Source organism: Rana temporaria, chromosome 1 (genome assembly GCF_905171775.1).
Source record: "Rana temporaria chromosome 1, aRanTem1.1, whole genome shotgun sequence".
In the NCBI taxonomy this organism is placed as follows: Eukaryota; Metazoa; Chordata; class Amphibia; order Anura; family Ranidae; genus Rana; species Rana temporaria.
Window position 1 is genome coordinate 635523292 of NC_053489.1, and position 15044 is coordinate 635538335.

Below are 15044 nucleotides of genomic sequence, written 5' to 3' on the forward strand. Positions count from 1 at the left end.
ATTCTGCAGGATTACAGCACTTTCAGAAAGCTCACCAACCTTGCAGGTAATAACAGAAGTCTATGGCTCAGTGAACTGCTCTGCACCTGCTGATCAGTTTGAAAACAGCCCAGTAACCACTGCAGAACAGATATGCCCATATATACACTGTGATTTTAGTAATAAACGTAAATTTAATAACATTTTTCTATTCTATTCCATCCCAGAGCAGGAGGTCGCAGGCCACATCAGAGGGCTCCGTGGGCCACTGGTTGGGCACCCCTGCACTAGACCATGAATTTCAACAACAATTTTCCCATAAAGAAATTTGATTTTTTTGCTATTCTATGCAACTTAATTAGCTGTAAAAGCCTACCTCATATAGATATCCAAATGTATTAAAACTGCTGCTTGGTGCCGGCATTATGAGTGCAACGTCTGCAGACCCAGTCAATTCAGAGCTGCCACTCCAATGATAGTCTATAGTATATTTCCCCACTGCCTGGCCATCCCGTTTCCTCATATTGCAATCATCTAAAATATGCTCCCCACACATTTTTTCCTCTGTAGTTCTGGCCAACCTTTTACTCTCAATATTGCACTGTTTAAAATAATTGTTTTCCCCTAAATACTTAATTTTACATTTCTGAGGCGAACCTTTGAACAGTTTTTTTTTTGGTGCAATCAGTCAAGTATTTTCAATCCAATTGGTGTGTCTTTCTAAACACTGTAATGACAGTTAGGAATGTCGCTACTGTGCAGCTCCAAGGCTTGCTGGAGAGGAAGCTGTACCAGAGAACTGTTTAATTAATTGGGTAAATTATTGCTTTGTCCACCTCTCTTGCTTTCTTAATATTTCCCCCATCAACTCACTTTTCATAAGTTCATTATTGGGGACACAGTGCAGAACAAGGCATGGTAAGTCAATAATGGGAGAAGATTAGTTATAGGGAACATACAATACTAGTGACTAGACCTTCACTTTTTGTTTTTGTTTTGGATAGAGTGGAGAGGGATTAGAAACCTGTCATCTTCCAATGCTGCCTGTGCCCCTGCTAGGGAGATTCAACCTCTCTATTTGTCCTGTACTATTATCAACGTTAGTGAAAATAAAAGAAATCCCAAATTTGGGTTGACATCAACACACTAACAGAGGTTAACCTTCCTGGCGGTATGATTCTTTCAGAAAAAAGTGCTGAAAGCGGTACCATTATTTGCAAGGAAATTTGGCGTTTTATATTGTAGGCCTGCAATTCTTAGGAATAACTCACTTAAATCTGACCAAACAAGAGTCTAGTAGGCATCCCGGGTATGAAATTTTTTTAAAAACAAAATTATAAATTATAATATAATAAATAATTATAAATAATTATAACAAATAATAATATAATTATAATAAAAATTATTCAATAATGTAATCAACTCAAAATCACTGAAATTTGCTCAGTTGCAGAATTGTCGCTGTCATTACTTTTATTTTTTTATGACGAATTTCCCCACAAATCGCTATCGCACAATTCTGCAAGTGATTATAATTTATTATCGCTGTTTTCTAGCTGCTCTAAAACCATTTTTGACATAAAGGGACACTTTTGGTTGCTATGGACAATCTACAGTTTGCAGGCAGAAAAAACAGTTTTTATTATATAAAAGAACAGGTAGGGCACTGGGCAGACCACTAGGGACAAGGGGGTGTGTATTTTTTACATACAGTACTGTAATCTATAAGATTACAGTATACTGTATGTAATGTGTTTGTTTATGTTTTTGAATTTGGCGCCGTTCTCCGCTCCCGTGTGTTGTAACGTCGCATGGAACGGAGATCGGCAGCACACAGAGACACTGTGTGAATCGAGCGAGGTCCCGCTCGCTCACACAGCGCGGTGGCATCGCTGGATCCAGGGACAAGGTAAGTAAACCAAGCCTATGGATGCTGCGAGGCGAGCCCGAGTCTGATTCGGGGTTACCGATCGCAGCCACAAAATTCCACCCCGAGTCAGACTCGGGAACACCGCCAGGGAGGTTAAATCTTCAAATGGGGACACTAGTTCTGATGACCCTAGTGACACACCAGGATTCCCTCACTTTGAAGGGATTTCCTCTCACTTCCTGATTGGCTATGGGACAGGAAGTGAACGAAAATCTCCCCAATGGGAAAAAAAACTGATGGGGGTTATAACCCTTGCTTACTCTAATGCCCTGTATACACGATAGGTTAGTCTGATGAAAACGGTCCGATGGATTTTTCCATCAGTTATCCGATGAAGCTGACTGATGATCAGTCGCGCCTACACACCATCAGTTAAAAAAACTATCGTGTCAGAATGGGGTGACATAAAACACAACGACGTGGTGCTGAATAAAAATGAAGTTCAATGCTTCCAAGCATGCGTCGACTTGATTCTGAGCATGCATGGATTTTTAACCGATGGACGTACCCACAGACGATCGTTTTTTTCTATAGGTTTTTTATCCATCAGATAATTTTAAAACAAGTTCCTATTTTTTTAACCTATGGATAAATAACCGATGGGGCCCACACACGATCGGTTTGGTCTGATGAAAACAGTCCATCAGACTGTTTTCATCAGACTAACCTATCGTGTGTACGCAGCATAAGCAAAAGAAAAACAAGTTTTGCCTTTAGCTAAACTTTACATGTTTTATTTTTTAAAAGCAAATACCGTATTTATCGGCGTATAACGAGCACCGGCGTATAACGCGCACCCCAATTTCAGAGGGCAGTTTCAGGGAAAAAAATGTTTTTAATTTTGTGGTTCATCTGCAGCCTCAATGCAGCCTAGCCTGTGCCCAAATGCAGCCTGTGCCAAAAATGCAGCCTGTGCCCAAATGCAGCCTGTGCCCAAATGCAGCCTATGCCAAAATGCAGCCTGTGCCCAAATGCAGCCTGTGCCCAAATACAGCATGTGCCCAAATACAGCCTATCCCCAAATGCAGCCTGTGCCCAAATACAGCCTGTGCCCAAATACAGCCTGTGCCCAAATACAGTCTGTGCCCAAATACAGCCTATGCTCAAATGCAGCCTGTGCCCAAATACAGCCTGTGCCCAAATGCAGCCTGTGCCCAAATACAGCCTATGCCCAAATGCAGCCTCACCTTCTCTCGTGGGAATCGCCGAGCCGTCATCCGAGCCGAGCCGTCATTTCCTGTTCATTCGGCGGCAGTCACACACACACACAGTCCCGCCTCCGCCATCGGCAATGGACCAGCTTCTGTGATTGATAGAACACTGGTCCAATGCCGGTGGCGGAAGCGGGAATGTGTGTGTGACGTGTGCTGAGTAAACAGGAGAGACGGCGCGATAATTTCCTGCGGCGCTCATCGGCACTCGTCCCCCTCCTTCCCCTCCGAGCCGAGGTACACACAGGTACAGTATCGGCGTATAACGCGCACCCGTGATTTTCCCCATATTTTCAGGGGAAAAAAGTGCGCGTTATACGCTGATAAATACGGTAATTCTTATTTTTGAGCCTGATATATGCAATGATATGTATTCTTGTGTTTTTATCAAAACTGTTAATTTAAAACACATAATGTACTTACTTTGGGTTTCTTTTTCTTCTTCTGCAACATTTTTCCATTCCAGGGTGGTTTGTGGATCTATGTCTTCACAGGTGTCTTCCCAGATTTGTTTTTTTCTCATATTGTCTGTATATGATATTTGTGTTGGATCGAATAGCTCTGACTGTTGTTTTAATAAGTCTTTAAGGTGATGTACATCTATAATTTCTCTGGAAGCCATGGTTGTATCGGCATCTTCTTCCTGCTGACATAGGTCGCAAGACCCTGAGATGACTTTTAGAGTATCAATTAGATTAACAGTAAATATTTATTAAAAGTCTCAATGGGGTGGTAAAGGAGAACCATCACTGGCACCACCGTTTTTTCTTGTTGACCATCACTGGTAAATTCTAGCAACATGTTTTGTTGCACTGATTGTGTGATTTTGAGTACCTACTATAAATTGTACAGATTCTATCATCACACCTGAAAGCATTGTCTTTTAATCAAAGGAAAGCAATAAGGCTGGGTTCACACTACTACACTACTTTCATCCTACTTTGCTCTGCTACATTGGTCCTACATTTATCCTACATTGGTCCTACATCCATCCTACTTTCATGAACAGGATACTACTTTGGTCCGACTTCAATGATATTCAATGGGCCTGAAGTAGGATCAATGTAGGACCAAAAGTAGTACAGGGAGCATTTTCAAAGTCGGACCGACTTGTGTAGGACGCTACAAGACGCTCTCATAGGGAAACATTGAACACAGAGCAAAGTAGGATGAAAGTAGTGTAGTAGTGTGAACCCAGCCTCAAACTGATTAAGAGTAATTACTACCATCTTGTTTGGAACCCTGATAAAAATGTTACAAGATGCCATGTATGTTATACCCAGGGATGGACTGGCCATAGGGACTACAGGGAGTTTCCCGGTGGGCCGATGGCTCAGTGGGCTGTTTTTTTTAAAACGGAGATGCTGCTTGGAGGACTTTTTGTAAAACCCTGGCAGAGCCCCAGTGTGAAAGCACTCAGGCTTTTACACTGGGACTGCAGCGGACGTGTTTTTCAGTCGCTTTACAGGCGCTATTTTTAGCCCAAAAGCGCCTAAAGAAACGCCACAGTGGTCCTACACTCACCCCCTCTCTTTTACACTCACTCTCTTTTTCTTACACTCACCCCCCCCCCTCTCTCTCTCTCACCCTCTCATGATATACAATAATGGATGTAGGGGCCTTTTGGTGGGCGTGATTTTTCGGGGGGGTGGGGGCAGCATTTTATTGAATTAAAGTGGGCCGGTCTGGATGAAGTCCAGGGCCACATTTTTGTCCCAGTCCAGCCCTGGTTATACCCAAGGGAAATAGTCATCCAGGTTTTTCTCAACAAATGATTAATGGAACTCTTCACTGTAAATGCGCACATTGTCTATGGCAGCCTTCATTTTCAGCTACAGGCACAAAACAGTATAGAATTGTTTTATAGCAAAAAGTAAAAAGCAGACAGAATGATAACAATCTGCTTGTTGTATTCATTTTTGATATTTGTATTTTGCTTGGTAGGTCCTGACTCAAAGGGTATACTTCCTTTAGGGAATATCTGCATTATAACATTTGTGTTCTGCATCCGGCTGCCCAGCTGGCTAAATTCTAATTATGGTTCTCTTTTCTTATGAATATCCTTGAATCTGTGCTTTTAAACATGTAGACAAAACAGTTCAATGTTTTCAACCTCACCCTCCCTCTTGAATCTACTGCAGTCTTCCTTACACACAGGTAAGTTGCAAAGCACAAGATTATGTGTTATAAAGAACTTTCCAAATCTAGTTTTATTGTATACTGTACTGTATTGCTAAATGAGCGGATTTCTAACAGATGCAATGTTTTCAGGATAGGTTAAAGAGGAACTATACTCCCCTCTACTCCAGTGATGCTGACATCATCGGTTGGCCTCCTTCTTGGTTCTGAACGTTGGCCATTTTGATTCCGTCCAAGATGATGTTCATTCATCTCAGCAGATGCGGAAATTGTACACTGAGCTCCTCATGCTCATTGTATATTGTTAACAAGCAGGTAAGAATGCTTTAATGCAAAGCAGACAGTGTGGGGTTGATTTACAAAAGGCAAATAGACTGTGCACTTTGCAGTTTCCCTCTGCAAGTGCAATTGCTCCAGATCTTAGTAAATGAGCAGAAGCTCTGCTGACTTCCATCATCCAATTATGTGCAAGCACAAATGCTGTTTTTTTTTTTTTTTTTTTTCCTTGCACGTGATTGGGTATTCTTTGCAAAGTGAAGCTTTAGCTCATTTACTAAGCTATGGAGCAACCGCACTTGCAGAGTTCAACTGCACTTTGCAAAGTGCACAGTCACATTTGCCTTTAGTAAATCAACCCCTATATCTCTTCTGCATTAAAAAGTCTGCCTATTCACTATTTTGTTTTTGTTTTATTAACCACTTAACGCCCGCCGCACAATTATTTCTGTCCGCAAAATGGCACGGACAGGCAGAAGGGCGTATATATACGCCCTTGCCTTCTAGCGGGTGGGGGTCCGATCGGGACCTCCCCCCGCTGCGTGCGGCGGGCGGATTCCCTCGGGGAGCGATCCGGGACGACGGCAGGGCTATTCATTTATAGCCGCTCCGTCGCGATCGCTCCCCGGAGCTGAAGAACGGGGAGAGCCGTATGTAAACACAGCTTCCCCGTGCTTCACTGTGGCGGCGCATCGATCGTGTCATCCCCTTTATAGGGGAGACACAATCGATGACGTCAGTCCTACAGCCACACCCCCCTACTGTTGTAAACACACACTAGGTGAAGCCTAACACGTTCAGCGCCCCCTGTGGTTAACTCACAAACTGCAACTGTCATTTTCACAATAAACAATGCAATTTAAATGCATTTTTTGCTGTGAAAATGACAATGGTCCCAAAAATGTGTCAAAATTGTCCGAAGTGTCCGCCATAATGTCGCAGTCACGAAAAAAATCGCTGATCGCCGCCAATAGTAGTAAAAAAAAAAAAATTAATAAAAATGCAATAAAAATATCCCCTATTTTGTAAACGCTATAAATTTTGTGCAAACCAATCGATAAACGCTTATTGCGATTTTTTTTACCAAAAATAGGTAGAAGAATACGTATCGGCCTAAACTGAGGGAAAAAAATAATTTTATATATGTTTTTGGGGGATATTTATTACAGCAAAAAGTTAAAAATATTGAATTTTTTTCAAAATTGTCGCTCTATTTTTGTTTATAGCGCAAAAAATAAAGACCGCAGAGGTGATCAAATACCACCAAAAGAAAGCTTTATTTGTGGGGAAAAAAGGACGCAAATTTTGTTTGGGAGCCAAGTCGCACGAGCGCGCAATTGTCTGTTAAAGCGACGCAGTGCCGAATTGTAAAAACGCCTTTGGGCATTTAGCAGCATATTGGTCTGGGGCTTAAGTGGTTAAGTAAACTTTTAAACCTGAAACTTTTCACTGTGTACAGCATATGTATTTTTATATATAATCTATATGCGTTATTTTATGAATACATAGAGCACACACAGTATAATTCACATTTATGTACTCATTCCAAATCAACATAGATTACCTTTACATTGCTTTCCTCTGCTGATAGTTTACCAGGAAATGTGTTTGACTGTATATTGACTATTCTCTCCCTTTTTTTGGAGCATTCTGGTATGGGTCTTCCATTGTTGCTGTGTGTAGTTACTGAGGAGCCAGCTAAAGAAATAAAAAAATAAAAAAATAGCTATATTAGGAAAATAACATAACAGCCAGATTTATTAGGAAAATACTATTTTTTATCTGCATGTGGTAGAGCTTCCCACGTATACATTAGTTTTGGGCTCAAATCTTCTCACTGGCTAGCAAACCAGGCATTTTTTTTTCTCAATTATCTCAATAGCTGCTGATTGTTAAGACATCACTGACTATATTATTAAGGTTATAAACTGTGCCAAGTAATGTAAGTGTCCTTTAGACGTCTGTTTGTGGCACAGTTATTAAATCAAATTCCCTGCGATTTATAAAGACTGGCTCAGGCAGATTTTGCGAAAGAGTCTCTCGTATCATCTAAAAGTGGTGCAGCAAGCACCAAATCCAAGTACAGTACCTGTCTAGAAATTGTCATTGAATTTGGCGCATGCTGCGCCGCTTTTAGAATGCACACAAGACACTTTGGAAAAATCTGTCTGTGCCAGTTTATCTCTGCACGCCAAAAGAGAGTTGGTCTTAATTAGCCCCTCTTTTGTTAGATGCGTGTCAGTATTTTTTAAAAAAAAATTGTCGCATTAAATGCCACACAATTGATTTTGGCACATTCAATGCGAAATAATGTAAAAATTATGCATTTAGGAATTTGTTGCAGTCACTGTCAGAGCCAGAAGTGCTGCATGTGCTTCATAAATTTAGTGCAATACCTTAACAAGGGGGATTAGCAGCAGAAACGTGGTGCAGATGTTTTACTGATTTCCCCAATTGTGTGTGTACAAGAACTGTGGCATATGTGTTTAGAACATTGGTCAGCAAAATTCCATTGAATTTAATTGCGCAATTTAAACTGCTTTTTGTTGCACTGCATTTTCTGGATTCATCATGTCCATTTTTAAAACATACAACTTGCTGGACCCAAAGCAGCATGGCTTTACAGAGGAAAGATTATGTTAGATTAATCTCACTGAATATTTTGACTATTTTACTTATGTTTTAGACCAGAGCGGTGTTATGGACATAGACTATTTTCCAGCAAAGCATTCCACATAATAATCTCATAAAAAAAAGTTTTTCAAGCTAGAATGTAACCCTTGGGTAGGTTAGTGGATATGCAGTGGGCTAAAGGGTAGATAGAGTGTGGTTGTAAATGGGGTTTATACAGAATGAATCCAGAGACAGGCAACAAAAACCCAAAAACATTTGGCATGTCATTTTTTGGGGGGGGGGGGGTGCCTGGGAGCCGATACCCTCTTTTCTTTATCGTTACATCACGGGACACAGAGCGGCATTCATTACTATATGGGTTATATGGAGTACCTTCAGGTGTAGACACTGGCAATCTTCAAACAGGAAATGCCCCTCCCTATATAACCCCCTCCCATAGGAGGAGTACCTCAGTTTTTACGCCAGTGTCTTAGGTGTTAGTCATGGTTTAGCTTGCCTCCGCATCCTTGGGATTAGGTGAGCTACCGGTTCTGTCCAAAAAAGCCTGCGCGCTAAAGTGGTCAGTAACCGGACCCCAAACCCTTGGGGTATAGCCCATAATGCTTTCTTTTTAAGAGAGCTGGACCCTGGGCCCAGAACTTAGAAAACCTTTGGGGCGCCTAATGTTTTCTGTTTGCCAGGGTGCTGTATGGGCCCAGGACAGTGGATCCTTCATGGAAGAAGAAGGTTCCCAGGGCCTGAAGGTCTAGACATCCCCACGGAGATGGGGGAAGATTGGACCTCTTGCTTGGCAAAGTCCTGCGGCATGGAGCAGGTAAGTAAGGGGAAAAACCTGCGGGGCTTGGCTCTTAGCAAGTTTTTTCTGGGAGGTCACAGGGGACATGCCTAAGGTTATGCATTGCATCTGGCAAACCAGTCACATATCATGAAGATAGGATGGCTCTATATGTTATATTTCCCCATAAAAAGTGACCTCCCTGGTAGTGTTGGAAAAGCTGTGAGTGGGGCCTTTTATGTACAAGTGTATGTGTGTGTCAGAGAGCTATGCTTACCTGCAAGCCTCCAGGCGATGCTCTATCCAGTCCTCTCCCTCATGCCTGCAAGGCAGGCAAAACGCTGACCTCCTCGTGTGTTCCAGGCCTGCGGCTGCAGGAACAGAGAGGCCCTTCCTCCCAACCCCCCCCCCCCCCGTCGGCGGGCGCGCGCGCGCGGTGCGCGTGCACGTGTTATAGACGCATTTGGCGCCGTTTTAGCTGGGGGGGAAGGGCGGGTCAGTGGTTTAAAGGAAGGGGCGGTGAGGACACACAGTGGCCAGAAAGAATACTACAGTCTTCAGAAGATTGTGGTTTAGCCTAGGAATAGGCTGGTTTTCTTTTCCATCTCATAGTCTTTTCTTTGGCAATACTACTCAGGGGGATAGAATGTTTTTTCTTGCCTAGATTGAAAAAAAAAAAAAAAAAGAAGAAAAGTTTTTCTTTGAAAAAAAAAAATAAAAAAGTGTCATCTAGGGTAGAGGAAACATTTTTTATTCCCCAAACAGGTGTTTGGGCATTTAACTATTATAAGTCCCAGGTACCAATAAGTAGCAGGTGTACCTCGGTATTGTACCATGGCATCAAGATCAGAGGGTACAAAAGGTGGGGATTCCCCCGCAGAATCTGAGGTCTCGGATAGAGCTATGCCGCTGCTTTCCCCACAGGGAGCCTTTGGGCCATCGGGGTCTGGGGCTAGAGCTGACGCGAGTCAACCCAACCCTAAGGTGGTCACGGAGGAGGTGTTACTCGCCTCTTTAAATGAGATGCGGAGAAGCATGGGAGAAATGATAGCCGCAGCCATGCGGGGTAGTAAGCGGAATAGATCTCCGTCACCCGTGCGCGGACCCTCGGAAGAGGAGGTCCTTTCCTCTGGGGAATTGGACCTCTTGGACAGAGACCAAGTAGGTTCAGGGATCGAAGATCCGGATACAGAGGAGTCTGGGGCAGTCTCCCTGAGGGAGAGCTGGTGGATTCAGGGCTTGACGGACTTGGTCCATAAGGCATTCAACCTGCCTGTACCAGATCTCCAGGTATCGACGGTTTCAGCTTTGGGCTCACTGAGGGCGCCTCAAAGCAGTGCTGTGTTTCCGATCCATCCTCTATTGGAGGAAGTCTTGTTCCAAGAGTGGAACAAACCAGACAAGGTTTTCTTTCCACCTAAGAAATTTTCTGTCTTATATCCTATGGAAGAAAAGTTTTCCAAGAGATGGGCTTCTCCTGCAGTAGACGCAGCCATCTCATGTGTTAACAAATCGTTAACATGTCCTGTAGAAAACGTACAGGTTTTCAAAGATCCAGTTGATAGACGCTTGGAAGCCCTACTTAAGAACTCCTTCACTTCTGCAGGGGCAGTAGTACAGCCAGCCGTGGCTGCGATTGGAGTCGCTCAAGCTTTATCGGATCAATTTAAGCAAATGCTTGAACTTATTCCTGCCGAGCAGGCAGAAGAATTTTCGGATGTCCCTAAGGCCATATGTTTTACGGTAGACGCAATCAAGGATTCTATCCAACAAGCGTCACGTTTATCATTATCCCTTATCCATATGAGAAGACTCTTATGGTTAAAAAGCTGGGAGGCTGAGCCCCCATGCAAGAAGCTCCTGGCAGGGTTTCCCTTCCATGGAGGACGGCTCTTCGGAGAGGACTTAGATAAATACATTCAGACCATTTCAAGCGGCAAGAGTACTCTCTTGCCAACTAAGAAGAGGGTTCAGGGACCTGCGTTTAAACGACAGTCCTCCCCTGGGCAGGGGCCCTCTAATGCCAAGCAGTATCGACGGCCTCCTGCAAGAACAAACTTCGGCTTCAACAGCAGATCACAAGGACAGGCTGTTAGGGGCAAGAGGCAGTGGTTTCGCAAGCCAGCAAAACCAGCCCCCAAGTCTACCTCATGAAGGGGCGCCCCCACCCACGAAGGTGGGGGGAAGGCTGCTAATCTTTTCGGAGATTTGGGAAGCCAGCATTCCCGACGAGTGGGTACGGTCTTCCGTGGCCACAGGCTACAAGCTAGAATTCCTAAGGTTTCCTCCTCCTCATTTCCAGGAGTCGAGGATTCCAAACGATCTGGAGAAAGGAGCCGCATTAAGGTCGGCTCTAGATCATCTACTTTCCCAGGAAGTAATAGTAGAGGTACCAGTCCTGGAACAGGGGCTGGGTTTCTACTCCAACCTATTCATCATCCTAAAGCCCAATGGAGATGTCAGGCCAATTTTGGACCTAAAGATGGTAAATGCATACTTAAAAGTCCGCTCATTTCGGATGGAATCCGTGCGGTCAGCAGCTGCCACACTCCAAAAAGACGACTTCATGGCGTCCATAGACATAAAGGATGCCTACCTTCATGTTCCAATTTATCAGCCACATCAAAGATATCTACGCTTTATGGTGGCTTCGCGTCATTTCCAATTCGTGGCGCTTCCCTTCGGGTTGGCTACGGCCCCCCGGGTGTTCACGAAGGTTCTAGCTCCAATCCTAGCCAAGCTAAGGATCCAAGGGGTCACGATCCTAGCATACCTGGACGACCTCCTAGTCATAGACCACTCATCTCCCGGCTTGGAACGAGCAGTGGCCCTCACGGTCCAATACCTCGAGAGGTTCGGCTGGGTCCTAAATCGAGAAAAGTCAGCATTCCAGCCCACAAGGCAGTTGGAATATCTCGGCATGAGATTAGACACGGAACAACAAGGGGTGTTCCTACCTCTGAGGAAGGTCAAAGCCATCAAGGAATTAATCCTACTGGTTCTAAGCAAGAAAGAACCGACTATTCGCCTATGTATGAGATTACTAGGCAAGATGGTGGCTACTTTCGAGGCGGTGCCATACGCCCAGAGCCACACTCGCATCCTGCAGGCAGCCATCCTGTCAGCATGGAGCAGAAGGCCACAGGCCTTGGATATCCCGTTGCCTCTCTCATCAAGAGTCCGGCAAAGTCTGTGTTGGTGGTTAGACCCTCAGAATCTACTGAAGGGAAAATCTTTCAGCCCAGTGGCTTGGAAGATAGTGACCACAGACGCCAGCCTGACGGGCTGGGGAGCGATTGTGGATGGTTCCACTCGCCAAGGTATTTGGGCAAAGCCAGAGAAGCTTTTACCCATCAACATCTTGGAGCTCAGAGCTGTTCGACTAGCCCTCAGGGCTTGGACGTCGAAATTGCAGGGGCTCCCGGTGAGAATTCAATCAGACAATGCCACGGCAGTGGCATACATAAATCACCAAGGGGGGACCAGGAGTCAGGCCGCTCAGAGAGAAGTGAGCTTGATTCTCCTATGGGCAGAGGCTCATGTGCCCTGCATATCGGCAATATTCATTCCCGGAGTGGACAACTTTCAGGCGGACTTCTTAAGCCGCCAGACTCTATGGCCGGGGGAATGGTCTCTGCATCCACAAGTCTTTCAAGCACTCTGCCAAAGATGGGGAGTGCCGGACGTGGATATCATGGCATCGAGACTCAACAAGAAGCTAGACAGGTTCATGTCCCGCTCAAGGGATCCGATGGCCTGCGGAACCGATGCTCTGGTTTGCCCTTGGCATCAGTTCAAGCTTCTTTATGCGTTTCCCCCGCTCCAGTTACTACCCCGCCTGCTGCGCAGGATCCGGGTGGAGCACATACCAGTTATCCTGGTAGCTCCAGCATGGCCCAGAAGGGCTTGGTACTCACTAATCCTAAGGATGGTAGTGGGAAACCCTTGGACTCTGCCTCTAAGGCCAGACCTGCTATCGCAAGGTCCGATCCTCCACCCTGCCTTACGGCATCTAAATTTGACGGCCTGGAAGCTGAATCCTTGATTCTCAGGGGTAGAGGTCTGTCTCAGAAAGTAATCTCTACCCTAATCAGAGCCAGGAAACCGGTCTCTAGGGTGATTTATCACAGGGTCTGGAAGGCCTATATAGGCTGGTGCGAGTCCAAGCTATGGCTTCCTCGCAAGTTCACCATAGATAGAGTTTTAAGTTTTCTCCAGCTAGGAGTGGATAAAGGATTGGCATTAAGCACAATCAAAGGACAGATTTCTGCCCTGTCAGTGTGGTTTCAGCGGCCGCTGGCCACCCACTCGCTGGTTAAGACCTTCCTTCAAGGGGTCTTACGTATTAAACCTCCAGTTAAATCCCCGCTTTGTCCGTGGGATTTAAATCTTGTTCTGTCGAGTTTACAGAAACAACCGTTTGAGCCGTTGGCTGAAGTTCCTTTGGTTCTACTGACAAGGAAGTTGGTGTTTTTGGTTGCCATAGTTTCCGCAAGAAGAGTTTCGGAACTGGCAGCCTTATCCTGTAAGGAACCATATCTTATATTTCATAAGGACAAGGTCGTTCTCCGCCCTCATCCTTCCTTCTTACCGAAGGTCATATCCAGTTTTCATTTGAACCAGGATTTGGTATTACCATCCTTCTTCCCTAAACCTACTTCCAGAAAGGAAGGGTTGCTGCATACCTTGGATATTGTCAGGGCCATGAAGGCCTATCTTAAAGCTACAGAGAAGATCCGGAAAACAGATGTGCTGTTTATTCTACCGGATGGGCCCAAGAAGGGGCAGGCAGCTGCAAAGTCCACCATTTCTAGGTGGATTAAGCAATTGATCACTCAGGCCTACGGCTTGAAAGGGTTGCCTCCTCCAGTATCATTAAGGGCTCATTCTACTAGAGCCATGGGCGCCTCCTGGGCAGCACACCACCAGATCTCTATGGCTCAAGTTTGCAAGGCGGCAACCTGGTCTTCTGTCCACACATTTACAAAATTCTACAAGTTGGACGTAAGAAGGAATACTGATACTGCCTTCGGGCAGGCAGTGCTGCAGGCTGCAGTTTGAGACCCTCGGATTCCGGGGGCTCCTCTTTTTTTTTAGTTAAATTTAAAATTTAAGATTATTTTTCTCAAATAAGTTGGATTTATTATGATTTGAGTATATCTCTAAATTAAATCCTTTTGTCTTGGAGATGTTCTCCCTCCCCTCATTGTAAGCATTGCTTTGGGACATCCCATATAGTAATGAATGCCGCTCTGTGTCCCGTGATGTAACGATAAAGAAAAAGAGATTTTTAATACAGCTTACCTGTAAAATCTTTTTCTTGGAGTACATCACGGGACACAGAGCTCCCACCCCTCTTTTGAGGACCATTTTGGGAGGCATACTGCTTGCTACAAAACTGAGGTACTCCTCCTATGGGAGGGGGTTATATAGGGAGGGGCATTTCCTGTTTGAAGATTGCCAGTGTCTACACCTGAAGGTACTCCATATAACCCATATAGTAATGAATGCCGCTCTGTGTCCCGTGATGTACTCCAAGAAAAAGATTTTACAGGTAAGCTGTATTAAAAATCTCTTTTTTAGAGGGTTCCAGCTGCCACTTCCTCCCGGGGCACTGTGGCGCCGGAAGGAAGTTCAAAACTAATCACAGAAAGTATTATACAGTGTGGTATGCCTGTAGTGGATTCAAACATGCTTGGGACAAACATAGCTCTATACCCAGAATTATATATATATATATATATATATATATATATATATATATATATATATATATATATATATATATATATATATATATATACACACACACACATACGCAGTAACTTGAAAAAGTATTCATGTTTATACCCCTTGAAATTTTCCACATTTTGTCATGTTAAAACCAAAAACACAAATGTATTTTATTGGGATTTTATTTGATAGACAAACACAAAGTGGCACATAATTGTGAAGCGGAAGGAAAATGATAAATGGTTTTCCAAATTTTTTACAAATAAATATCTGAAAAGTGTGGTGTGCATTTGTATTCAGCCCCCTTTACTCTGACACCCCTAACCAAAATCTAGTGGAACCAATTACCTCCAGAAGTCACCTAATT

The 15044-nt window shown here is 44.2% G+C and overlaps 1 protein-coding gene across 1 annotated transcript in view; it reads right to left on the reverse strand.

The window, feature by feature from the left end:
* Positions 1-730: 730 nt before the first annotated feature.
* Positions 731-15044, reverse strand: part of LOC120943118 — an 89559-nt gene continuing 75245 nt past the window's right edge. The window contains exons 9-11 of the mRNA XM_040356241.1: positions 7100-7233; positions 3544-3763; positions 731-765 (exon numbers count right to left, since the gene is read on the reverse strand). Coding sequence (XP_040212175.1) covers positions 731-765; positions 3544-3763; positions 7100-7233 — 389 coding nt within the window. The remainder of the gene's footprint in view (positions 766-3543; positions 3764-7099; positions 7234-15044) is intronic.